General features: G+C 42.1%; 1 protein-coding gene across 1 annotated transcript in view; it reads right to left on the bottom strand.

The window, feature by feature from the left end:
- SPMIP2 (sperm microtubule inner protein 2) overlaps window positions 1–13,836 on the bottom strand; it is a 35,815-nt gene extending 21,979 nt beyond the window's left edge. The window contains exons 1-2 of the mRNA XM_075150140.1: window positions 13,755–13,836; window positions 5,162–5,394 (exon numbers count right to left, since the gene is read on the bottom strand). Coding sequence (XP_075006241.1) covers window positions 5,162–5,394; window positions 13,755–13,836 — 315 coding nt within the window. The remainder of the gene's footprint in view (window positions 1–5,161; window positions 5,395–13,754) is intronic.
- Between the last annotated feature and the right edge of the window lie 11,183 nt (window positions 13,837–25,019).

The following is a 25,019-nucleotide window of genomic DNA, read 5'->3' as shown; positions in this document are numbered from 1 at the left end:
CCATATCTACCCGCTCCGTACCAGCTGTGTGTGTCCAGGCTCAAGTTCACAGAGCCAAGTGCCTCAAGTCAGTTGAATCCATGTTGCCTTCAGGGTCAAATGCACAAGTCCCTGACACCACCTACCCCGCGCTTGCTTTTCCTTGTCTGGAGAGGCAGCCTGGCTATTTCTAGAAAGTGCAAGCAACATTAAGGACCGGGGGATTTGGGCCAAGTGTGAGGTCAAAGCTGACATGACAGGACAATTAGATAATCAGCTTCTGAAATCAGTGGCTATTAAGCATATGCAGCCCAGACATCATGGTGATTGGCACATAGCAGTGTTGATGCCGAGGGTCTGTCAGCTGAACCGGCAGCTCCTTGCTCCAAATACAGGCAGTATTTGGGAAGAGCAGATGATCTGCCTTCAGTCCCTCTCCCCCTTCCGTGGCCATTAGGGGTGGCAGGGCGGGTGGAGTTGTCTTCTGGGTTGGATTTGGCCCATGGGTCACAGTGCAAAGCTTTCTGTGTTAGGAGAGGGCTGATCACTGCAGAAGCATTTAGATTGTTATCATTTGATATAAGTTTAATCAAATTGGTATTTCAAGGGGTTTTGTTTTCACAAGCCTAGCTGTCATGGAAACGAGCACAATTAAGAAAGAATAAACTAGAGTAAAAGTCAGAAAAAAGAGGCAAAGCAACTGTTTTGATCAGTAACTTAGGGAATGCTGCTCCTTGGGTCTAGCGGGGGGTTTGTCAGGAGTAAGGCTGGGGAAGCCAACTGCAATTACACACAGCAAACCAAACTCCTCACGCGTTGCTGACCGGCAGAGGCGTCCCACGCTGAACAACATGGTCGGGCTTAAATACGCTCAGTCCAGAGATACGAACTTTGTGCTGAAGTTCCTTCTCATATTAAAATAAAGTATGACTTTTGCTATTATACGTAATTTTCCTTGCTCTCAGTAAGTGCTTATGCAGAACTATGAGCGTGCTTGGTACTTCACCGATCAGAGAAATTGCTTCCTTGCAGTGATTGCTCAATGGCTGGTGGGGGCAAGGACTTCTTGCCGTAAGATTGCGTAGCACGAAAGGCAGCTAGCTTTGGAGATGGAAGTGCGTAGCCCTTCTGCACTGCATTGATTTTCACTCTCTAGCTATTATGAAATAGGGCTGGGAGGTTATTTTTGTAATTATTTTATTTACTGGAAAGCAACTAATGATATTTATGAATTTGAGCTCAATTTTGCAAAACTTTCTACTGGGAAAAAAAGAAAAATGTTGTAAAAACAGCTTCAAAATGTCTTTTTTTTTTTTTTTCTATTTTGAAGGAAAAATAAGTGGTTTTGGTTTTCCAATCCTAGAAAAATATTTTTGTTTTGGTTTACGCAAAATATTTTCTGTGTTTTTAAGTTCATTGGCCAAATACAAATAACAGGTTCTTTCATCCTTTTCCATGGAGACAAAGAGACTGTCTGTTCTGTCTGCTTGTCATTTTAACTAAGGAATTTCCTTTGCATTTATTCAAACTGATTGTTGTCTTTCTTCTATCTGTCTGAAGGGTTACTGTATTCTTTATCTTGAAAAATTCACCGTACTGCAGAATATTTGTGTCTCTATAAAGACATTATTTAAAACATCATCTAGAGAAATCATCCTCAAGAAACTAAAAGCGTTTGTCTATAAAGAGAGTGCATTTGTTTGGTGCAATCAAGGAGACATAAATAAGGGTTGCAAAGTGTCATCTCTATGGTGACAGCATTAAGGCCCTTGTTCAGCATGCAATGTGCTTTCACTTTCAGAAATTTGGGGGTGTTAACACTGGCAGAAGCACTGCGAGTTAAGAATTACTGCTTTGTACAATATGTTTGAAAGCATTATTCTGATAAGGCTGGGTGTCTTAAACACGCTTGGTTAAAATATCTCAACAGTGTATCTGTGGTTTAAAGGAGAGTAAATACAAGCACCGTATTTTAGCTTAAAGTTTATTAAGGATCATATGATAAATAATGAGCTAAAAGCTTTATTTTTCTAATAAATTGTTCTAAAAGCTATTTATTTTAACTTCACTAAGCAGCTTAAATGGTTTTTATTTTAATCTGTGTTGAGAGCAATATCTGCAGATCAGAAATGAAAGCAGTGAAATTATTTGTTGATGCTTAGCTATTTAAGAGAGAGACTTGGAATCCATGTCTGCTATTGGTTTTACATGAAGGAAATGGTTCAGATCCATTTTGGTACTAGAAAAAGCCCACTTAGAAATACAAAGTAGACCATAAAATCTATAGACTATAAAAAAGAAACCCCGTTGAATACTGAGATTTCATTCTATATTGGCGAGTTCATTCATGAATAGATAGTTGATAACGGAAAAAAACCTGTTGTATTATGCTAAGTTTAACTGCCCTTTGCCACATAGGGGGCCAGGGGGCAAGGCAGGAGGACCTCTGGTCACCTATGCAGAGCCCAGCTTTTGCTGGCCTCTCTCACGGCCAGAGCTGCAGAATGTGTCAGGCTGTGATAGCACATTTTGCGCAGCAGCTTCTTCCATAATTCAGAGAGACCTAACATCCCTCTTCTCTACTATTAAAATCCGGACCGTGTGTTGGCACACAGCAGTGCCCCTGGGATGTACCTACTCACATCAGACAAGTCTTTCCTAAATGATTGCTGCTTCCTTAGAACACGCAGCTCTGCGCAAACATACCAAAACACCCCTTAGTACTGCACATTGACACTTCCTTGTTAAGAAGGAAGACAATTCGGGTGCACGTTGTTAAATTCAGAAGAGCAATATTACAAACCTAGTATATAGGTATAACACACACTTATACCTATAGATGGAGGTTATGGATACGTGTGATATATATGCACACCCTTATTTGTGTTTTCTCAAGTTTGGACTTGCACCAGATTCGTTTCAGCAGGAAACGTTTTTTGAGGAATGGCAGCAGATGTTGGTCAATACAACAGTTCTTGCCAGGACTGTACATCTATTCTGACTTTGCAAAGAAATGATCTGTGAAGATTCAGAGTTTCACCTAGAAAGGTGGTGTACAGCAGGAACGCAAAAAGGGTGTCCTCGGGGGTCAACTGAGGCTTGCAGTGTCTGAATGCTGCTGACTCTTATCTCCCTGCATCGAAACTAAACATTTGTCAGTTTCGTACCAGATATCACTTCCTCTCAGCTAGATCTGATACAGTTAGCCTTCTTAATGTCGGCGGCTGGTTAACTCAGACAAGTAGCTCCATCCAGTTAATACACTTCCACCTGCAGCTACTTTCATGCCATGCTATTGAATATATCCCTTGGTTTGTGAATAGCTGTGAGTAGGGGAAAACAAATTGGGTGAGTTCCTTCTCTTCCTCTTCTCTGCATCCAGGTGGGAGGACCAAAAAGGAAAATCTGTCCCTGTCTTGCTTTCCTTCCCCCCAGGGAGCGGGGGGACAGTCTGTTGTGTGCTTGGGAAGAGAACATCAGATCCCCATGAGGACCACAAAAGGCAGCCGTTCAGAGCTGATAACCCAGTGGCTGGTCTTTTCTACTCGAGGAGGCTCCAAGTCAGCTACAGATTCAAGGAAGCCCTACAACTTTCCTTCAAAGGTCCTCAAGAAGCACAAAAGACCACTTAAGCTCAAAAGTTGGTTTCACATGAGCAGATATTAAGCCAAGGCAAATTTTATAACTGCAGAAAACTGACTGAAACCAGACTCTGAAAGGTTTATGCACACGCCTAGCCCTGCTCGCTCGATCCATGTGGCACGGGTCCTCTCTTTCGGGTTCACTCCCGCTCTAATAACCTTTCGCCAGCTTCCTGGGTTACAGCAAATGCTACACACTGCCCTTTGGCCCCCCAAAATTATTTTTCTTTCCAACACTTCAGGAGCCTGTGCATTTGCTATTCCCAGTAGTTTTCTAATCCCAATTATGCCACAGCTTTCCAGTTCCCAAGATTTCTCATTTCTGCTTGCTTTTTCTAGCTGTCTCACTCTGTCCTTGGGAAACTTCCTTCCCACTAAGCAGACTCATTTGTTCCCAGGAGGGACCAATTTCCCTTCCCTTCACTGTCTACTTAATGAGTTACATCTATTTTCAACATGGTGTATAACAGACAAAAGCCATGAATAACTTAAGTACTTTCTCTATTTTTGGTGTTTTAAGAAGGGTATATTTGGAGGGATACACAGTGTTCAATGTAGACATGCTGCAGCACAATGTAAGAGCCCTTTAACTATTGAAAAAGCTTGCTTTAGGAAAAAAACATTGTGGTATTTTTTCATACAGCCCTAAAAAAATCAAAACCCTAGCCTATTTTGGGCTTCTAAAACTACTATGCAATAAACATAACAATGTTAAATATACCCATATCATCACGTGTGAATTTGCATGTCTATGTATAAGAAAAATGTGATGTATATCATATCTACATCTACAAATACAAATTGTGTCAGGAATCGAGCTGTAGGGCTTTTTATTATAACCTAATGCAAATACGAATTCAGCTGTAACTAGATGTGTAAGCAAGAGGTTCAAAATGAGGACCTAGAACAAGTGGAAAGAGGAGCAAATTCAGGTGCCTGAAGCTCGTTGCCTACTCCTGCACCCCACGCCCTGCATGAGGCTGAGGAACGTGCAGGTTTGCAGAGCTCCCGGGCCTCCTCCCGCACCCGCGAGCACGCAAGCCCTGTGGGATTCTGCTCACACAGAGGTTGCAGACCTGATGCGTTGGGTCTCTCTGCAGCGTTTGGGAATCAGCCAGGCGGGATCGCTTGATGGCTCATGTCGCGTTAGACCTCGCTCCCTCAAACAGCTCCTCCCGCATCTCTGTCTAGTCTAGTCATGCGGGAAAATCCAGCCCACAGCCACTCAGCCCTTAAAAGCAGCTGTTGTATTATGTTAACTAGGATGCTTTAGGCGGGTTATTTTTCAGGCAGCTTCATCCACCTGGGAGCCTGGCTTTGGGCAAACCGTTACGCAAATATTTCTTGAAGCTTCTGTACGCCTGGGCTGATGTTTTGCCTAGCACAGTTTTTAATCTAACAGCTGTATTCTCTCTTGTTCCTTGCGTAGTCCATGATTAATCTCAGCCCTAATGATAATTCAGAATGCAACCGCAAAGCAGAGCGCAACTTTCTTCTGCCTTCTGCAACTCAGGTAATTTCATACACAAAGTCTTCCTCACCTTAATCTGCACTCCACTCTGGAGATGTTTCCTGGTGAAATGGCTGAGCTCTCTCACACCCCACCCAATTTCGCCAGGGTAGTGAGGTCTGCGAGGTGATACGTATGAAGAACGGGGGGCCGGGCGCCACAAATAGTTAGCATCGCTGGTACCCTCTATCGCTGGAGATGTCGCTCCTATGTAGTGAGTGTGTCCAGGCTTCCTTGTTCTGTAATCACGTATAGCATCTGGGCCTTATAGACAGAAAAGAGAGAGAAACTCAGTATTTTAATTATTTTTGCTACTAACCTATTTCAGTACGCCTTATTTTCTTTTATCTTACTTATAATGCGACAATTTTATATAGCTGTTCCACTTTGCAAGAACATCGTACTTGTTATACTTTTGTTAGAGTGTATCTCCTGGAGTGGGGGTCACGTATGGGTTTTTTCACTGAAACCTTCCTTTTTCCTGCTCTGAAAATCTGGCTATTGAAAAAGGGGCATGACATTAAATAAAATTAGCCTCCTTCTTCTGGTAAAAAGCCAATTTTTGTTCTTTTTTATTAGGTACCTACCTGTTAAAATGGTGCTTTCAGTTTTATTTATATAAACATGTTCAGGAAATGAATACATCTTAGCAGAAGATATGAATTTAAAGTGGCTTTGGTTTACTCAATTAAGTCAATATATGTATTCTAATCTAGAATTAAAGTGGCTTTAATTCATTTTAATTGATTTAATTGTCAAGTTAAAATGTCATTGAATGCAAAGTCACTTTAAATAACAAAGCCCAGAGATTTTAGAGACTTTCTTCAGGTCATTCTGATTCACATGTAGACACATTCAGATGTGTCTGCAAGGAATTTTAGTGTAGAATTAAGAAAGGGTCTGAATTTATGGAATGAGATGATCAGGTGCAAATCCAGAAGACACAGTGCAAGAACAGCGAAGCGAAGCCATGCTCCCCGTTGCTGGTCCCCTGATCCTCCAGGTGGGACATCTGGCTGGGAAACATCACAGCTCCCACCCAGCCTGAGTACTTGAGTTTTCTTTGGTTGAAACTCAAGGCACGGGAGGGTGGAGACTAAGGCACAGGACTGACCTCAGAGTTTCAGTTATGCTGAGGTTCACCAGTAACCTCCACACCACACTTTCACCGTCGGTAAGACAGAGGCAATGGTGCTCTTTGCAAGGAGCACTTCATAAGCTGCTGTTATGGGCTGTATGGACTAAATATAAGCACGTAAATCAAGCATTTAGAAAACTGCTTTAGCAGCACAGATAGCTAGAAACTTAACCTGAGGGCCCGTGATTGCAAGCTGTGTCTCTCACCTGTGCAGACAGGGCAAAAGACTATTATGGGAACTCATAAATCACCAAAGTCCCTGTAGCATCAATTTACAGCCTGAGATTAGTATTGATATTTTTACTGCCAAAACTGAGGCTTAGAGCTTGACAGCATCTGAAAGCAGATTCTGCCTTAATGGTTATTACAAAGCACTTGGATAATAGCTTCAAAGAAGATACCCCAAATTTAGTATGACTACGTTGTTAAGATCACAATTGCCTGAGAGGGACAGTCTTGTTACCATTTCCATCATCACCTCTATAACTGGGACTTTATAAGGATTCAGCCATTGAATATCATTTAGCCAGACAAACCCTACACAGGTTTTCAACTGAGGAGGGAATATCTGTCATCCATGTTTGTGAAAAAAAATGTAAGCCTCAAGAAATGTTTCATCATTATAGTGGAAGACAGGTCTTTGGGCATCGACCAGAGCTCCTTTTGCACCAGGCTCAGCCCTGAAGCTTTGTCACACGGAGAGATTATAAAGTATAGTGTGGGTTCAGGCCTCTGGAAAAGCCACCAGCCACGTTTTTAGTAAAAAGGAGAAACCATTAAAAGCGTGCTGACAAAGTCGCCTACTGGAGCAGCAGCTGATGATGCCGGACAACTTCATTGCTGGTATAGATTTAAATCAATTCCCTGCTGGTCTGCTGATATTTATGTTATTGCTTTAGCTAGTAGAGCTGTATTGATCCAGGCTGGGGATGAAAAAAAAAATCATCCTCCAAACTGTCATAGTGAACAGAAAAAAAACCAAAGGTGCAGAGCAGGAGGGTGAGTTTTCACATGGAGCAGCTGTTGAAAATGGATGAAGCAAATCAGGAACAGAAAGGAATTCTTTTTGTGAAACACTTGGGGAGTTATTCCAGAATAGTTTCTATAATTATACATTAATCCAACTGAACTTTCAAGTGTAGATAATACTTGACTCCTATTCCTAGGCAAGGGTTTCATTTCCAAGCCATATGTCTTCTCAGGATCCATATTAACAGAAAATAGATCACTATGTGCAGAGGCAGTTGAAATAAAGATCTCTCCAGTCCAGTTCAAAGTCAGGTTAGCCTCTCAGCAAAAGCTGATGATTTTTGTTTTGACTGTATTACATTAACAGGGAAGGGCACCTTTTAAAACTGGGTTCAGTCCTATTCAGCATGGGGCTAAATTTTAAGTGTTGGTAGTCCATGCAATGCTTCTTTTAACATCGTATCCATATTTCCAGCATCCTGTAATCAGCAGCTGAGCTCTGCGGAGCAGGTACTAACCACGCCTGCTTCTCTGAGTTAATAGCTGATGCACAGTGTGGTTCCAAGGCCTCTGCATGATGGGGTCCTGCTAATTTATAAGATTTTTCACTGTTGATTAAAAGCGATGGAGAAATTTTCCTAAGATTGTTTCACTAATCCAGTTTACAGCACATCCCCAAAACAGTCGCATCAGCACAAGTGCAGAGGCAGTGGACTGTGTCATAGGTGCAAAAATAAAAAGCAGGAACCTCTTAAATCAACTTTGCTGCCAGAGAAAATACAGCTTGGAACTATGTCCTGATTTTTCCATTGGGTTTCTTATTTTTCAACTCCATAGTCTGGGCTCTCCTGTAACTGAACATTCCCCTTTCCGGAGAAGAATCTTCACTAATTACCTGTGTTATTGTTCTGTCTGGGCTTCAGAAGAAACAATGTATTTGAATAATCAGTAGAAATTGAATTGTAATTTAATAGAAAGTCAAGCGGTCTCTCGACGCTTCCCACTGTGTGATTAATACTCTGTAAGGAATGCCTTCAATGTTTGTCATACAGAAAGCAAAGTTTAGACTTTCATTCTCCCTTGTAGAATAAGGGAAAGGGTAAACAAAGAAAATCAATTATAAATGTTCCATTAATAAGGATGAAGATGGAATATATCTGTCACTGGGAAAAACCCTGGCTTGATTCCCGAGGGACTGCCTCTCAACAGTTTTGGCTTAGCAAAGGCGTTTGAGCAGGCTATTCTTGGTCAGATAAAGAGAGGCGCTGCTGGCAGTGCACACTCTGTGGGGACTTGAAATCTCTGCAGTACGCTCCCTAGCTTGGTCCAGATGCACTGATTCTCTAGGCACAGTGAAAGACATATTTATTTGATCAAGGTTTTGGAGAAAGCTGTGGGTATATTCCCAGAATGATGAATGGGGGAAGAGAGGGTGGTAAGAATGACAATTATTCAAATCAAACAGAGACTGGTTTTCCTTTTGTTTCACTGTTGCTGCTGAAATATTAATTATAAGCTAGGATATTTAATTTTATTTATATTAATGTAAAGAAACAATCATATAAAGCCTAGCAGTCTTATTCCCCAGCAAGCACATATGCTAGTAGGATATATTTAAATCACAGAGAACCAAATCATCGCTAAATACGGAACCATTGCTTGAATTTATAACACCCTTTAGGGAATTAGTGTCTTCCCACTCCTTCAACAACAACAGAAATAGTTCATCCTACTGGTCAAACAGTAACTTCCAGATGACACTAATTTGACCAGCTGAAGCTGGTGGTTAGGATTACTACTCGTGGTGGAAACAGTTAAGCACATTTTGTGTAAGGTTTCAGAGAATTAAGGAGAAAATTGGCCTTGTCACCCTGTGATGAACAACTTTAACCTGACCTAAACCATGTAAACATATAGGAAATACCATGAGTTGTGCTTGGTATTGCTCTGATTAACTCTCTTAAAATTAATTCCATGTGTGGACTTTCTTTTTCTGGAGTAAGAGTTCCTGGTTCCAGTTTAACTGGAACATCCCAATTGCTTTCCAGTATAAAATGGCCACAGCTGGCGTTGTCTAGGAATAGCTATTTCATGATGGCTTAATGAAAAGCATAAGCAGGCCCAAGATGTGTGTTTACAACAGAACCTATTAATTTCCACATGAGCTGAAGGTACTCTGTGATTTGCAGGAGTGAGCCGCTTAGAAAACAGAGCCGCGGGGACAGTTATTCTAAAGCAGTGATAAGAAGGTTTTCTATTCTGTTTTAAAACTGATAAGTCAAGCCAGACCGCCTGCTAAATATTAATTTGTGAACGAGAAATGGAGAAATAATGAAAAGCTTAAGCTCTGTTACAGACTATAATTTCCAACGTTACACCAAATGCAGATACGTCTCTTCTGCTTATTTTACTTTCATTATTTTCTTCAAAAGATGGAGACAGAGTTTCAGCATCATAAACTGCTTTCCATCTTTCATCCATTAAATATATCTCCTCTTGAAAAGCACCAAATGGCAGTCAGTAAACAGAGGTAACCACTCGTCAGGGACAGCATAGGCATCAACAGTTCCTGCATCTCACTGCTGGTTTTTTGCCTTTTTTTCTGCCTATCTTTAGAGAGAAAAAAAATCTCAGATATCTCAGCCTCCTGGGTATACCCATGCAAATGGCAATCACGATGTTCACCTGCTTGGTGTAGGAATCCACCCTCTGAGAACTACCCCCAGACCACCATCTAACGTGAGCCACCAGCCCCGGGTGGGATGCCACGTGCTGTTTCTTTGCAGCGCCGCCAGCTTCAGCCCCTCTGCCTGCCTAGCCGGGGCAGCCCATGGCGCTGAAACAACGGCTTCTCAACTGCATGGTAAAGTGCTTTGGTTTTTTCCCTGGTTATTTTTAACATAGATCAGTTCACTGATCTCATTTTCCATGTGGCCTCGGGGGGTGGCTTGGGGAGAAACAGTTGTGCCAAAACAAACAGTGCGAGATGGGAACAAGAGGCTGGAGGTCAGAACTGCCAAGCCGGCATCATCCCGAGGAGGACGGCACCCGGAGCGGTGCTCCCACCCTGGCACACACACAGATGTAAATGCCTTTGGGTCCCTGGGGGTCTGCGTGCAAATCAGGGGCTGCAGCAATCAGCAGATGAAGGCTGGTGCAGAAGGATGGTCTAAGTCTTTCAATCTAACCCTCCTAGAGGCTCTGAAGTCACAAATAGCCCATCAGTAGCGGCACTTGCATAGAGTATGGAAGTTCAAACTCTTGTATAGTCATGGTTCTTTAGCACTTTCCTTCTTTACATATATGTTATGAAGACAGAGATAATGGGGCCCTTAGACTCAAAAAGTGTCATTTTAATACCCCAGTTCTGTATCTTCAAAAGATAACATGTGTCACCTGCGCCATACTTCAAGTAGTATTTAACTCTGCTTTTATTTGCCTAGCTTTTTCTCCTAAATTTGATTAAGAGCCTGAGGCTGGAAGAGAGCAGAAGAAATAAAAGCAAGCTCTACCCTCCTGTCACCTGCTAACAGTCATTCAAGCAGTTAATCAGGATCCTCTATGAGCATGACTGAAATGATACCGTGAAGAAGTCCTGCTTGGTCAGGTTTATCGTTCAGTTTATCACCTTTGCTTCCTTGAGAAGATGGTTTCTGAGGCTATAGGAGAAGGTCAAGCCCCTTTTAACCTTAGGGTTGCCAGCTGGGTCAGGAGATCAGTACAAATTCTAGGACACAGCTGTGGAGGCATGTGAGCGCACTATTTTTTTAAAAATTCAATCATGACAAGAGAGTCATATATTTTGTTGAAATCAGAACCAAGAAGCTTACAGATACTATCACATAAATAAATTCCATTTTTTTTTTTAAGGAATTATTTAAGGGATTTTTTAAAAAAATTAATCTAATCTTTAAACCATTGGAAATGGAACAGTAATTGTAGGCCTATCTGGAATATTCTGGAAAAATATTCTGGAATATCTTTCACTTAGGGACATGGTTTAGTGGGCATGGTAGTGTTGGGTTGACGGTTGGACTCGATGATCTTAGAGGTCTTTTCCAACCTTAATGATTCTATGATTCTATGATTCTATGATTCTATATTAGGAACTTGAAACATAGATGCTTGGCTTTTTATCTTAGGAGTCCTAGAATACATATGAATAATATGCTAGTTGTGAACCAATCTGCTAACTTGTAAATCTGCAATAACACACTTGCTCCATTACATGCAACAGAAGTCTATAAATAATCAGGTGAAATTTACTTTTCCCTTTACAAGATATCAGTGTCACTAATAGCAAGCTGTGCATTCTCGATTAGCGATTATGTTGCTGCGATTAAGTTACTTCTGGTGCTTTAAAAATAACCTTGACTATTCCTCTTGTCTCAGAATTGCCTGGCAGAAATCATTCACAGGAGCAACGCCTGTGTCACACAATACCATTGCAACATTATTGGATTAAGGACAGTCAGCAAGAAGAGTCCAAAGCACTTTCCAAGATTAGTTTCTCAGGAAAAGTGCTTTCCCCAGAAAACCTATGCTCCTGAGAGAGTGTAATCCACATCTACTGAGAGTAATAGCAATCTTACCATGATATTAGATAAAAAGCAGAGTGGAAAAGCTCTTTGGTAGAAAAACCTCTTAGGACAGCATGTAGCAGTAGTTGGATCGAAACAGGCTTATTCAGCTTGACATTTTTCTGACACTTGCTCTATTTTTTAGTGGTATTAACAATGCTGCGGAAGAGTTGAGTAGGTAAACTGACAGGCTGGTTTTGTCACTAGGTGCTGTTGATACAAGATAGACCGGGCAATTTTACCACTATGTGCTCCTCTGACAAGGAGTGGGGATGGTACCATGTTGGCTCATAGCGAACAGGCAACTCAACATGACCTCCAGATATTATGCCACTGAATATGCTGGTGCTGCACCTGTATCTTGAATATTGTGTGCTGTTCTGGTTCCCCATTCTTACCAACCTCATGACATGATCTGTTAAAATGAGAAAAGGTACTGAAAGTCGTTGATGTGGATATACTTATCTACCTGTGCCATTCTGTTAATCTTAACAGCTGAAAATTAGCAGTAACCTGAAATTAAAGACAATGTATTTGACTCCACTTCTTCAGGAAGTCTAAATAAATTTTATGTTCCCTCTCAGAAATGACCGAATAGGCTGTAGTAGAGAGCTGTTAAATAATGACCTTTCTGAAGAAGGTGAATAATGAGCAATTGCAACATTTCATAAGCCAAAACCTAGAATTAAATTGCTAGGAATGGATTTAAAACATCAAAGGAAATTCTTTTTCATGCAGTTCATAGCTAAATTGAGTCACCTTTTGCCACAAAGAAGTTACAAGGCAAAAACTGTAAATGAGATTCAAGAGCAATTCTGGCAAGGAATTAGATGGTATGAATTCTTAATCTGACCCCCCAATCTGCAGTTTTTATGTTCTTGTGACTTGTGGCCCAATAGCAGGAACTACTGCTGTGTGTAGCTTGAAGAGCACATGTTCATATATTCAGTGCTACTGAAATACATATACTGTATTGTAACACAATTTATAGCACCCAGATACTGTTTCCAGTATCTTGGTATTTAAGGAAGAAAGAGAGTATCGAAGTACAATTAGTACAATTATTGATGAGTTACCACAAGATATAAGTGCACCGAAATGTATCTGTCTCTAAATTTGTACTATCAAAAAAATCATTATTAATGTGAATCCATGCACAGACCATCACTATAATTTAAAAGCAGGCTCCAAGACAAATTCAGATTCATTTTGTAAAGGGTCATATTTTTTAGTCCATCAGTTTTATTCTTCAGTCTGCTCTTTTATACTGGTGCGTTTGAAATTCAAATGAAGCCGTAGTAGGAAAACATCTCTGTAACTGCTGTTGACTAGAAACACTGAGAAATCCTTGCTGGCACTCAGCAGGAGGTTTTTATTCAGCCCCTCAGACTAGAACCTCGTTCTCTCCTCGAATACCGCCAGGGCTTTTTCTTCAATATGCAGGTGCGGGGCACACTTTTAAAGTAATGAATGAGAACTGCTGAGCAGGGCACAAAAGCTTCCAAGTTGAAAAAGTATCCAGTTCATGTTACTGTCTCTGGGTGTGCATGCATGTGTGCGCCTCGCACACAATAAATAATCCCTTGTGGCTGAAAAATACCCAGATACTTGAGATGAAAAATGTGAACAATGAAAGTAAGGTTCTTTCTAGCTAGGTATCAAACTGCCCGATGAAACAAAAACTGTGGCGCCATTTAACATACATTTTTTGCCGCTACTTAACCTTTCTTATCCGTGCTGTTTGTATTTTAATCACCAACCTATCATGTTAAACACGGGTTCACTGAACAAACACCAGCAATGCAGATATGCAGTTTTCCATATGTGGTGCATCGTGCTGCCCTTCCCCTGTCCCTGTAGGACCTGCAGTCCTGCTCTGGGCTGAAGCAGCAGCCCCACCGTGCCAGGCGCTCCAAGGCTCTGGCGTCATCACCTACCCGAGAATATCACCCTCGCCTCCCCCGCCGAGGCTCTGGTGCGGGCTCTCCCTGCCCGGGAAGGATCCAGCCCCTGCTGCATCTGGGCTCCTCTGCCCACCACCACCCCAGCCGTGGGCTCTTCCCCCCGCGCTGGCGCTGTGGACTGATGCATTGTGACGTATTGTCCCCTTGGCTCTGCGGGTGTCCCTGGTGTTGGCCTGGGCTGATGCCCCTGCCGGCAGGGAGGCAGCCCCTGCAGGCACCCTTGGAGAGCTGGCTCCAAGTGAGGCCCACATCTGTTTCCATGGGCGCAATAAGTCTGCTGGAGACTGCCATTGACAAGTAAAATGATTTGTCTTTAGGAAACTAGAGTTGTAGAGACCCTGACTTTTTGGGTTTCAGCTGCTGTTTGGTGCCTTTATCCGAAAAGGTGGTTCCTGGGCAGCACTTGCGGCTCTTCAGGATCCTCCACTCCATGAAAGTGATCCAAGTGAGGACATGCAGGTCTTTTGCTAGAGTTACTTTTTCTCTAGTTCACCCACAAATTTTGTTGATATTGTTTTTTTGTGCTGGCAAAAGATACGGAATAAGAGAGCTGCAAACAAAAGTCTGGCTGGCATGCCTGTCAGAGCTGCCTCGATTTCTGCCGATCCTCCAGCTGCTGGTTCCATCTGTTGTCTCCTGCTTTTTCTTTCACTGGTAAATACCTTAGGGCACGAGCCATTTCTACGTGTGCAAATCCAAAGGGACTGGCATGGTGCAGTACAAATCCTCAGTGCTTCAGCAATATACAATATTAAAAATACTCAGCAAGATATTTCCAGTATATTTCCACCAACATCCGAAATAAGACTTCTAATTAATGAGTAATGAAGGATAGCGCAGTGTTCGTTAACACTCTAGTTAAACATACGTGGCAGCTCTGATTTGTGTACTGAGGCTTTCTTTATTGTCGCTTTGACAGTTTTCTTTTTTCCAACCGCCCCTAAAGGGCAGTATCTGAGCCTCTGATTGGCGATGCTTGTCTCTGCACGCTTGCTGGCAAATGTTGATCTTCTGCGTAAGAACTGAGCTGGTGGACACTGGCTCTGAATCACCAAGGGTTACTCGTTCAACATTTTGCTCCTGCCTCCTCCTCTTGACCCTCCAGCTACTCCTCCCAGCATGACTTGTCTTGGTCTCTCCTCCTCTTCCCAGTCTGGTCTCTCCCATTTCTCACTCCTCCTCCGTTTACTTTCCCAATAGCCTCTTCCCCAAGCCTTTCAGCCAGATTGTTTTGTACTCTGTCATGCCAGGGTGGGAGCACACCCAGCCTCCGACGGGCATTTCCAGGGCTGTCACCAGCGATGGCCATCTGCAATGGCTTGCCGCGCTGCCTTCCACCTGGGAGGCAGCACAGGGGCTGGCTTTGTCCTCAAGCCCTCGTCTTCATGGAAAAGTGTAGCCGTTTAAAATACCAGTGTAGTTGGGGAGGTGTTATACTTACACAAGCGATGCTACGGTTGTTACGTGTGCTTACGTTGGTATAGATTTTCATACAGGAAGGGAGATTTTCTTGTCTGTCTTTACGCTATGCAAACTTCTTCCATGATTGATGGCACATGTTTAATTATGAAAGTAAAAGACAACTCTTCTAATTGGCACGGTTATATTTTGTATCGAAAAAGCATAATAAGTCACAGAAAGATAAAAGATGGGAAAATATGACTGCTGTGTCATTGGACTACAGATAACATCACATGACTTCAAAATTTTCAGCAGTAACAAGAACAGTAATGTCATTAAAAAGGTTTGCAAAAGTACCTCCAGTTTTGAAGCAGCCGCGTGGTAGACATCAGGACTTTCTCAGGCCTTACAAACAAGCTGTCTTGCTGGAGGGGTCTGTTTCTGAGGTGGAGGGAGGTATAAGGCAACACTGCAGCTGCAGCGCATGGTCTGCTTTTTCTACCTGCTTAGACTTGGTAGTTTGTTTTATTTTGAAACAGTTGCTGAATGAACAACTGCGATAGCTGGGTGCAGCAATCTATGAATACAAGAATGTATGAACTTGCTGCCAAGGTTTTTGCTGAAAGGCTGGGGAAAAAAAAACCCTTATGTTCTGCTTACTGGGATTTATTGGTAGCAGATATTAATGATGCTATTTAGTTGGTAGCAATGCCATTGTAGGTGGTGTGAAGATGGCAAGGCATGCTAAAGACTTTACCGTTGATACATGATTTTCATGCTTCCCAAGGTTTGACTCTGAGGATTGTGCTTTGTTTGTCACTACATAGTGTGGTTTTGTTTTGGTTTTTTTTTTGCTATGAGAATGAATATGTTTGTTGGTACTTATGGCAGGTATGAATTTGGTTAAACTATTTGTTTTATTGGAGTGTTTATTGGCTTTGTCTATACTGAATCACTTCTCTCAAGCTCAGGTTAGGGCAGCTAGGCTGTTACGCTGTTATCCAAAATAACAGCCAAATGAACGCTAGTACTAAGATCACTTTTGCGTGCCACAGATCTTTAACGCCACTGTTTCCAGTTGCCAGTCTCTCTGCTGCAGGTTGCCATTCCTGTAGTGACTGACTGGATGCCATATATCCCCATTTAGGTGAACAATATTTGCTTCAGTCCACATCTCAGTTTCAGCTGCAAAGATTTTGGGTGAAGATGCCAGGCTCTGGACTGGAACAGCTGAGGTACGGACACATGCTCTTCTGCCATCCCTGCTGCAGAGAGGGGGAGGTCAGGAAATCAAAGGCTGGGATTAGTAACAAGATATACCACGGTAGGAAAATTCACCAGGGCTCATCTGTTGGATCCTGAACACTTCTGAGAGCATATTCAAAATCTTTTGCTTTGGTGTGGGGTTTTTCTTTTTTCTTTTTTTTTTTTTTATTTTTATTTCAGTGGACTGAGCTCCTCTGTGAATTACGCTCCAGGGAGCCACGGCAGAGCTGGCCTGTTCTCCCTGGCTCGTGAAGCGAACCACAGGAAGACGTTAAGAGGACTAACAGAACTCTGATGTAGATGACCTGCAGCCACATTAATTATTGATCATGTTAGCAGTTGATGAGTTGTGCTAAATTGATCTGTGGCAAGATAACATGAATTAAAAGCCACTTAAATATTTAATTTTATGCTCTTTCTATATGGCAGGAATTTGAATGAAAGGCTACACATGAGTCATGACTGGAATCAACTTTTCAGTAAAGAAGAGCTATCAGAATAAAAGGTACTATCTAAAGGTAAATTATGAATTATTAGAGGAGAAATCTCTTGCATGTAAACATTTTAATGGAGGACTGGAAAGCTTTCCAGATGAAATTCTCTAAATATATGATGATAGATGGAGATTTTCTTGTTATTATTTCGATTCCTACATATTTTACTTTAATTAAACCTTGCTGCATCCGAGGTAGTGCACGAGGCACTGTAGGGGGAGAGAGAGACTGAAAGCCCGTAGGAAGTGAAGGAGGACTATTGGCTGAAACTCCATATGCTTGCTGCAGCATTGCAACGCTGTACAGCTGGAGCACAGCTTGAGTGAAATGAATCCGTAGATGACTGGTGAGAGGAAGTAAGGGGGCTAGTTCTGACATTGGAGATATATAAATGTGTCTGTGTATATATATATCTCTCTCAGGCAAAAGAATTTGCTGATGATTCTGCACGGGGGCTTGTATTAACAGGGGAGGACTCAGGGAGACAGTGCCCTGCATGTCAGCAGCACCAGTTAAGTGCCTTTGACAGCCAGATAAGTCCCGTTGAATAAAAAGCTAGGCATCGCTCCATCTGAAGAAGAGCCGCTCGGACCTCCTCAGCATGCTCCGATTGTACTGCATTGCCCCACAAACTTTTTTGAAGGACTTTGTGGTATCGTTAATACGGTTTTGAAGGTCGGCACGCCTTCTTGGTTGGCTTAGGTGCCGCATTTCCAAATAAATCTTCCCTGGCTTCTCCCAGCCTCTCCACAGAGAAACATCCTTAATGTAAAGCAGGCCTGGTCCTGAAGTAGAAACTTGTTTTATTTCAGCATTATGGTGCATACAGGCTAGAGCTATCTTTAGTGAGAGGAGGAGGCTCCTGCCCACTGCAGTTTCTTCCTTCCCTTTCGTCTCACTTCATTCCTCCACGTACCAGAGAGCACTTTGGCAGTTGAGGGTATTTGTCTTGTTTTTTCTCACCCTTCACAAAGGCTGTCCTCTGTTTAACATGCACATTTTTTCCTTCGGAGCCATTTTCCTCCATAGGCTCTCCGAGCTGGCCAGCCGCCAAACAGTAGGGTGAGCTGCATGGAAAAGCCTTGATCATTGACAGGCTGTCTTACAATTTCTTTCTTGTATTCAAGATGCAGATGGATGTCATTAGAAAGGTTTTTACTTCGAATGTGCGCGGCTTGTCCACATGCCCGAGATTAGTGCTCAATACTCATATAATGCTTTTCATCCTCAAAAAGGCTTTACAAGCCAGCCCTCAGAACGCCCGTGCAAGGTAGGTGCACGCGTTTTGTTATGTGCTTTACAACAAGGAGGGACACATGTTTGTGACTTGTTCAAAGGTGTATCACACAGCAAGCGCTATAAAGGGATGAAGTCTTACACTTTCCTAATGTTCTTCTGTGATGCTTTCCTGTCTAAAAAAGTCGTAAGATTTCACCATGGCAGAGTGTTTTTCCATACGAAAGAAGTGATTAGTGACATCAAAAATTAAAATGTATCTCAGGTTGTAGTACTACTAGATAAATATGCAGCATTTCTAAAATTTATGAGGACAAATTTTCTACTGCACTAAGCTTCAATTAATACAGCAGAACAGGAGCCTAAGGGGATCATCAAAGAGACTCAAGTTTGATAGAAGATTTGGAGCGCTTGCCTCAAACCATTCTTCAAAACAGAGGGAAAGGATTTTAGGAGGAGGGATGAAAAATGTCTTCTCAGTTGAAAGGGCAGTGCAGGATTTTTTTTTTCCTGCTTTAACTGCATGATTATAATTAAAACAGCTACAGTAACAGCAATAGTCCCAGTATGAACTCCCTTCTCCTGAAAGTTCTTGTAATATTATATCTCATCTTAGTGAGGGGCCTGAAATAAGCTGTAGCTGTGAAAGGCATCTTTATAATTATGTATTCTTACTGAGCTTTTACTGGCATGACTACGTTGGCACGCTTTACCTTGCACAGACAAGCCAATAAAAGTTTCAAGTGTTGACCAGCATACATAATCTGGCCAGGGCCGAGATCATTCTGTGAGATGTGGTTTCTAAACTAGGTCGGTAAGCCCTTGAGGGGTGTCTAATAATCAGCATTAAGGGTCTTTGTATCCTCAGTGAGCCTCAGGGCCTTGCATAGGTAGCTGGAGGAAATTGGCTTGGAAAACAGTACTCACCTTAGCCCCATAAGGAACAGTTAATAAGGCTGTGAGGTAGTGAGGCACTTGTCCTGAATAAACCAGCAGGGGCTGGCTGGTAGGAGACTTATAAGCACGAGGATTTGCTTTATAGACATACACCTTCTTTATGCTTTCTGGGCAAATAGGTTGAGAATAGCCTGTCTAGCTCAAGTCATGAGAACAGTAAAGCTAGATAGCTTAGAGCTAGTATTTATTTTAATTCCGCTCCATCTTCCCTATTTTGACTAAGCTTTGTTTTCTTTAAGATTTTTTTTTCACTGAGTAAATAATCACATAGTTATGTCCAGTGAAAAAAGGACTCTGCAGCATCTCAGGAAAGATGCTGAGAATTAGTTACTGAACTCCCTGGTGCAGCTGAGAGGACTGTCTTCTCATGCTGCATACAATAGGGTGAAGGAGTGGAAGGGAATGAACTAGTCATGCTTTTTTAACCCCCAAAAGGGATCCTTACTTGTTTTCCAGAATCGTTCTATGTTCGGATCTTATTTTCCTCTTGCTGCTCTGGGAAAGGTATCTGGCCCCAGAAATTGCTCTGGAGAAAAGGGAAATGTGAGTTCTTTCTTGGTTTTCTGACCACTATACAGTGTTTCAGAAGAACTCAGGGAAATGATGGGCAGATAAATTCATGAAAATTATTTTATGGGAAATTACAGCTGGAAAAAGTTATCACATTTTTATGGATTCCACATCCACAGCCTTTAATGTCAGCTACCCTATTTTGCTTTATAATTGTGTAAGTGAGTACATCTGGGCCAATTAAGCATTTTCAGTTGTCTTCAAAAGAGTTGGAAATGCCTGGTAGAGGTTGAAGATACTGTACGATTTACCCTTAAATATGTGGGGCAAAGAGATGCTCTACCAGGGCTCTGAGGTACCTGCATGGTTTTGATGACAAAACATATGTATGTTCATCGCAACACCATGAGGTGTTTAAGTTAATATCTCAAAGCTATGTAATGCTTTGGATATGTTCAGTACTTTTATTCCTCTTTAAAACTTACAAAAACAAAGATTTGCAAGCACTGCAGAATGGGTTCAGGCCACCTGTGGACCAGTTTTTTTCAAATACCATCACATCTCCATCCACCTACAAATCCCTTTCTTATTTCCCACAAGTCAACCCTTGGAAGTGTCGGGTATGAAGCTCCCACAGAGTGAAGTGCAACTTGACTCCCATATGCACAGATCTTTTAATATCTAACCACAGTAGGAAAAATACTACCCCTAGCTTCCGTGTTGGTCTCCAAGTTCAAATCAACTGAATACCATACTATTATTGCTGGTTTCAAAAAAAAAGTTATATATTTGCTTGAAAGGCCCCTCTTTGCACTTTGAAGATGTGCTGATGTGTGTTTTTAATCAATTGTATTTACATTGCCCAGGAGTAGCAACCCACTGTCTAGCTCAGAGATTTACATGTAAGGTGAGCAGGACCCATCGTAGAAGTGTATTAGTGATGAGCATGGGTTAAGAATTACAGGTTCTTCAAATAAAACTTCAGAAAGTCTATCTGAATATATCAAAATAGCCATGCAAATACATAACTTCTGGAGCATTGGTATTATTTTTCAACACGAGGGACGAAGACAAATTAATTAAAGATGAAATTTTCTCTTGTACTTCAGCTCCTCTCCTCCACGGCAAGAGGAATCTAACTTCATACCTGAACGCAACAGTAATGCAAAGGCTTGAGGCAAAATTGTTCGCTATTCACATCAATGGAATGAAGTCATACAGCTCACTTCCACCTGGGAGAAGAACCATTTTAAAAGTTTGTGCGTCGCTAACAAGACACAGGTGTCGCCATTGGGCAAACAGGGGCAAGGTTGTTTTGTTGTTCGTCGGGCACCCCTTCCCAAGGGCACGGCTGAGCGTACGTTAGAGAGGTCTCTCTTTCTGGGGGTTTAAAACAGTGCGTCATTTTTTTAGCTAGAGGAGAAAGGGGGCATATCCATCCTCTGTCGCAACACTGGCAGAACTCCCTGCAGCCCCAACGGGGATCAGAGCCAAGGAGCGGGTCCTTAGCTGTTTTAAACTAGCAGGATTTTGTTGATCTCATTGAAATACATGGATTTTAATCAGATGAGGACCTGGACTGTAATGCGAAGATACACCGAAGCAGGAGAAATGATCCACCCTAGCCAGCTCTTCTCCCGCTGAAGAATCTGCTTCCTCACGTGGATGCTAATTGCACGTGAACAAAAGCATGTGGATGCCAATCCCCACCCTCCAGCTTATTTGCAGGAGGATATTTCTGGAGTATTTTGAGACTTCCTTATCCCAAGGACTAAATACATTGAGCTGTCTGCATTCCAGCTAGCTCGAGCTGAAGGAAGAGAAACAGAAATTAAATATGGATAACAGGAGTGTGTTTTACTGTGTCAGTGCACAGGGCTCTTGTCATGCCAGTCAGATGCCAGCATATGTCAGCAGTCTTTTAAGTTGTTAACAGCACAAAAAAGGGGAAATTCCTAGCAAAGAGCTTCCCTGTGGCAAAATCTTTAAGAGTTCATGTGTTTTTCAAAAATGTACATCTTCCAAAGAGTCACTTGATTTCCCACAAAATGCTAATCTCAACTACCTCTTTCTGTTCAATTGCTTCCCACATTTCAGTTTCTCTTCCTGACTTAGAAAACACATTTACCAGATACACTGGGTCAGCTACAGGTCTTCACTGGCAACTTCCCCATGCTAGTTGCTCTGCTAAGCACAGCAACAATGAGAAAGGCAATTTTTAAATTTCTTTTTTTTTTTAAGTTTGTTCTGGAAATCAAAAGTGAACCAGGCAGCAGGTTCCCACGTTTCTCCAGCAGTGGTACAACAAGGCAATGGTGGATGTTCTCAGCACAAATCAGTTGTTACAGGAGTAGGAAGATAGTGTTTATCACAGCTAGCTGCTGAATGTTTAAAGAGTACTATAAGTACCTTCTTCATAAATGAAACAAATAGCAAAATTAACACAAAAAACTGAGGGAAAGTGATAATTTATTGCTGTCTGTCTTAAATATAGATCCAGGTAACACAAGGAATACATTGTGTATTCTACCCCATACATTCTACCCCACAGTTAGTGACTGCTTACCTGTGCAGTGCTGCTTATTTTTGTCAGTTCCTTCATGTCACTATTTTTGCATTAGTCAAGGATTTCTTGCTTCAACTTAATTGAGTACTTGAATTTATCATTGCGTATTTGTACAGAAGCAGCTGGAAGTCCCAGTGGAAATAGGGATCCCTTTGTATTAAGTTCCCTGCAAACAGAAAGCAATAGAGAGTCTTAATTTCCACTGCTGACATTGCTGGTGATATCTGTGGGACACAAACTTGGTCATAACAACGTTTTGAACACGAAGTATTTTTTTTTATATGATCTGTCTGATAAGGGTATTCTTGGACTATGGATGCAGCGAGGAGTTTTCCACACACAGGATTAGGCATACTGTCATTAAATAGTCAGGAACGATCAGGACAACTCCATGATAAGTTTAGATCACCTTGGTAGCTTACCTCAATGTTGACCTACCTAGAATATGCTTTCTTGGGATAAGGTAAAATTAGATTTTAATGCCATTTTATTGCAGGTACTAGATGGTTTTCTTCCTGGAAAAATAAATCGATGGAGTGTGGTATCACTGATTTGTAAGTAAAAAAAAAATATCAACTTTTCTAGCATTTACTGAACTTAAAGTTGATTCTATCTGTTTAAATTGGTACCTAGTACTTGTCACATTATGATATAGGTGTGAATGTGCTTTGCCAGGATATGTATGCATAGCACAGAAACATTCACTTAAGTTCACACCCACACATCCCCATATGCTTTGAACAGATCTAAACAGTGACTGAAGGATGAAGAAGGCTGAACCACATAAACATTATACACAATGACTATTAATTTCAAAGCAATGGAATAATTTATAAAGGTTGTTAGGAAGCAATGTAAATGCAAATGCTCTTCTAATAAGCCGTGGTAGTATCATGTTGGAACATATTTGTGATGGAATATAGCGCGTTGAAGCGAGCAGGGAAGAGCGCGGATGATTTCTGTGGAAGATGGTGACAAAAGTAAAGAGTTGAAAGCTGACGGGAATGCGGCATTTGGGGACTCAGTCCAAGGAATAGTTCTAGCACGGGCTGAGTGCAGTGCAGAAAGCGGTGCTTGGTGGCTGAGTGAGGACAGGCAATATCTGGAATAATTAATCAATAATTCATTATGGAAAAATGCTACCAGCTGTAAACTTAATTTGTAGAATAATGCCCTGCGGTAATGCCAAAAGTTATAAATATATTCATATTTTTTGAAACAGCTAGTACAGACTGAAGCCAAACACTTCAATCATATATAATAAAGCTGACTTTTTTTAAAAAAAGTTTCGGCTGGGACCAGAGAGTTGTGGTGAACAGAATTAAATCCAGTTGGCGGCCGGTCACGAGCGGTGTTCCCCAGGGCTCAGTACTGGGGCCAGTTCTGTTTAATATCTTTATCCATGATCTGGACGAGGGGATCGAGTGCCCCCTCAGTAAGTTTGCAGATGACACCAAGTTGGGTGGGAGTGTTGATCTGGTGGAGGGCAGGAAGGCTCTGCAGAGGGACCTGAACAGGCTGGATCGATGGGCTGAGGCCAACTGTATGAGGTTCAACAAGGCCAAGTGCCGGGTCCTGCACTTCGGCCACAACAACCCCAGGCAACGCTACAGGCTTGGGGAAGAGTGGCTGGAAAGCTGCCCAGAGGAAAAGGACCTGGGGGTGCTGATTGACAGCCGGCTGAACATGAGCCGGCAGTGTGCCCAGGTGGCCAAGAAGGCCAACGGCATCCTGGCCTGTATCAGAAATAGTGTGGCCAGCAGGAGCAGGGAGGTGATCGTGCCCCTGTACTCGGCACTGGTGAGGCCGCACCTCGAATCCTGTGTTCAGTTTTGGGCCCCTCCCTACAAGAAGGACATGGAGGTGCTGGAGCGTGTCCAGAGAAGGGCAACGAAGCTGGTGAAGGGCCTGGAGCACAAGTCTTATGAGGAGCGGCTGAGGGAACTGGGACTCTTTAGTCTGGAGAAGAGGAGGCTGAGGGGAGACCTCATCGCGCTCTACAACTACCTGACAGGAGGTTGTAGCGAGGTGGGTGTTGGTCTCTTCTCCCAAGTAACAAGTGATAGGACGAGAGGAAATGGCCTCAAGTTGCGCCAAGGGAGGTTTAGATTGGATATTAGGACACATTTCTTCACTGAAAGGGATGTCAAGCCTTGGAACAGGCTGCCCAGGGAAGTGGTTGAGTCACCATCCCTGGAAGTATTTAAAAGACGTGTAGATGTGGTGCTTAGGGACGTGGTTTAGTGGTGGACTTGGCAGTGCTAGGTTAATGGTTGGACTCGATGATCTTAAAGGTCTTTTCCAACCTAAACGATTCTATGATTCTGTGATGGTAGACAGTGAAAATTAGGCAATCGGTATAGAATCCTAATACTGAACATAGGACATTTGGAGTGAAAGGTCGTAATAATAAAGTTAACAACAAATTTTTCTCTTATAAATATTTCACATCTTTGTGCAGGAATAAAATTCCTACCTCCTATGTGTTTCATTTTCCTTGCAGAGCTTTACATGTTTTATTTATCATTCTGCATGATCTATTAGATAATAACTTCATCATTTTCTAGTGCTTTATGAAAAGCAGTATCATTGGATATTAATGATCATCTGGCTATCTACCATTAATACGTATGAGTTAAATTCTTTTAAAGACTTGGCCAGCTTTGAATAAATAGTAATCCTGCCTAGATTGACTTCCAGGCAATTTCCCCTTTTCATACTTCAGCACAATCACATAATGTTTGGGTTGTAGAAATGTCAAAAGATTATTTTAAACAACTTAATTACAGTTATTTTAGAAAGAGTTAC

This window comes from Calonectris borealis, chromosome 4, assembly GCF_964195595.1.
Source record: "Calonectris borealis chromosome 4, bCalBor7.hap1.2, whole genome shotgun sequence".
Classification (NCBI taxonomy): domain Eukaryota; kingdom Metazoa; phylum Chordata; class Aves; order Procellariiformes; family Procellariidae; genus Calonectris; species Calonectris borealis.
The sequence above is the reverse complement of the archived record's forward strand: the minus strand, read 5'-3'. Positions and strand labels throughout refer to the sequence as shown.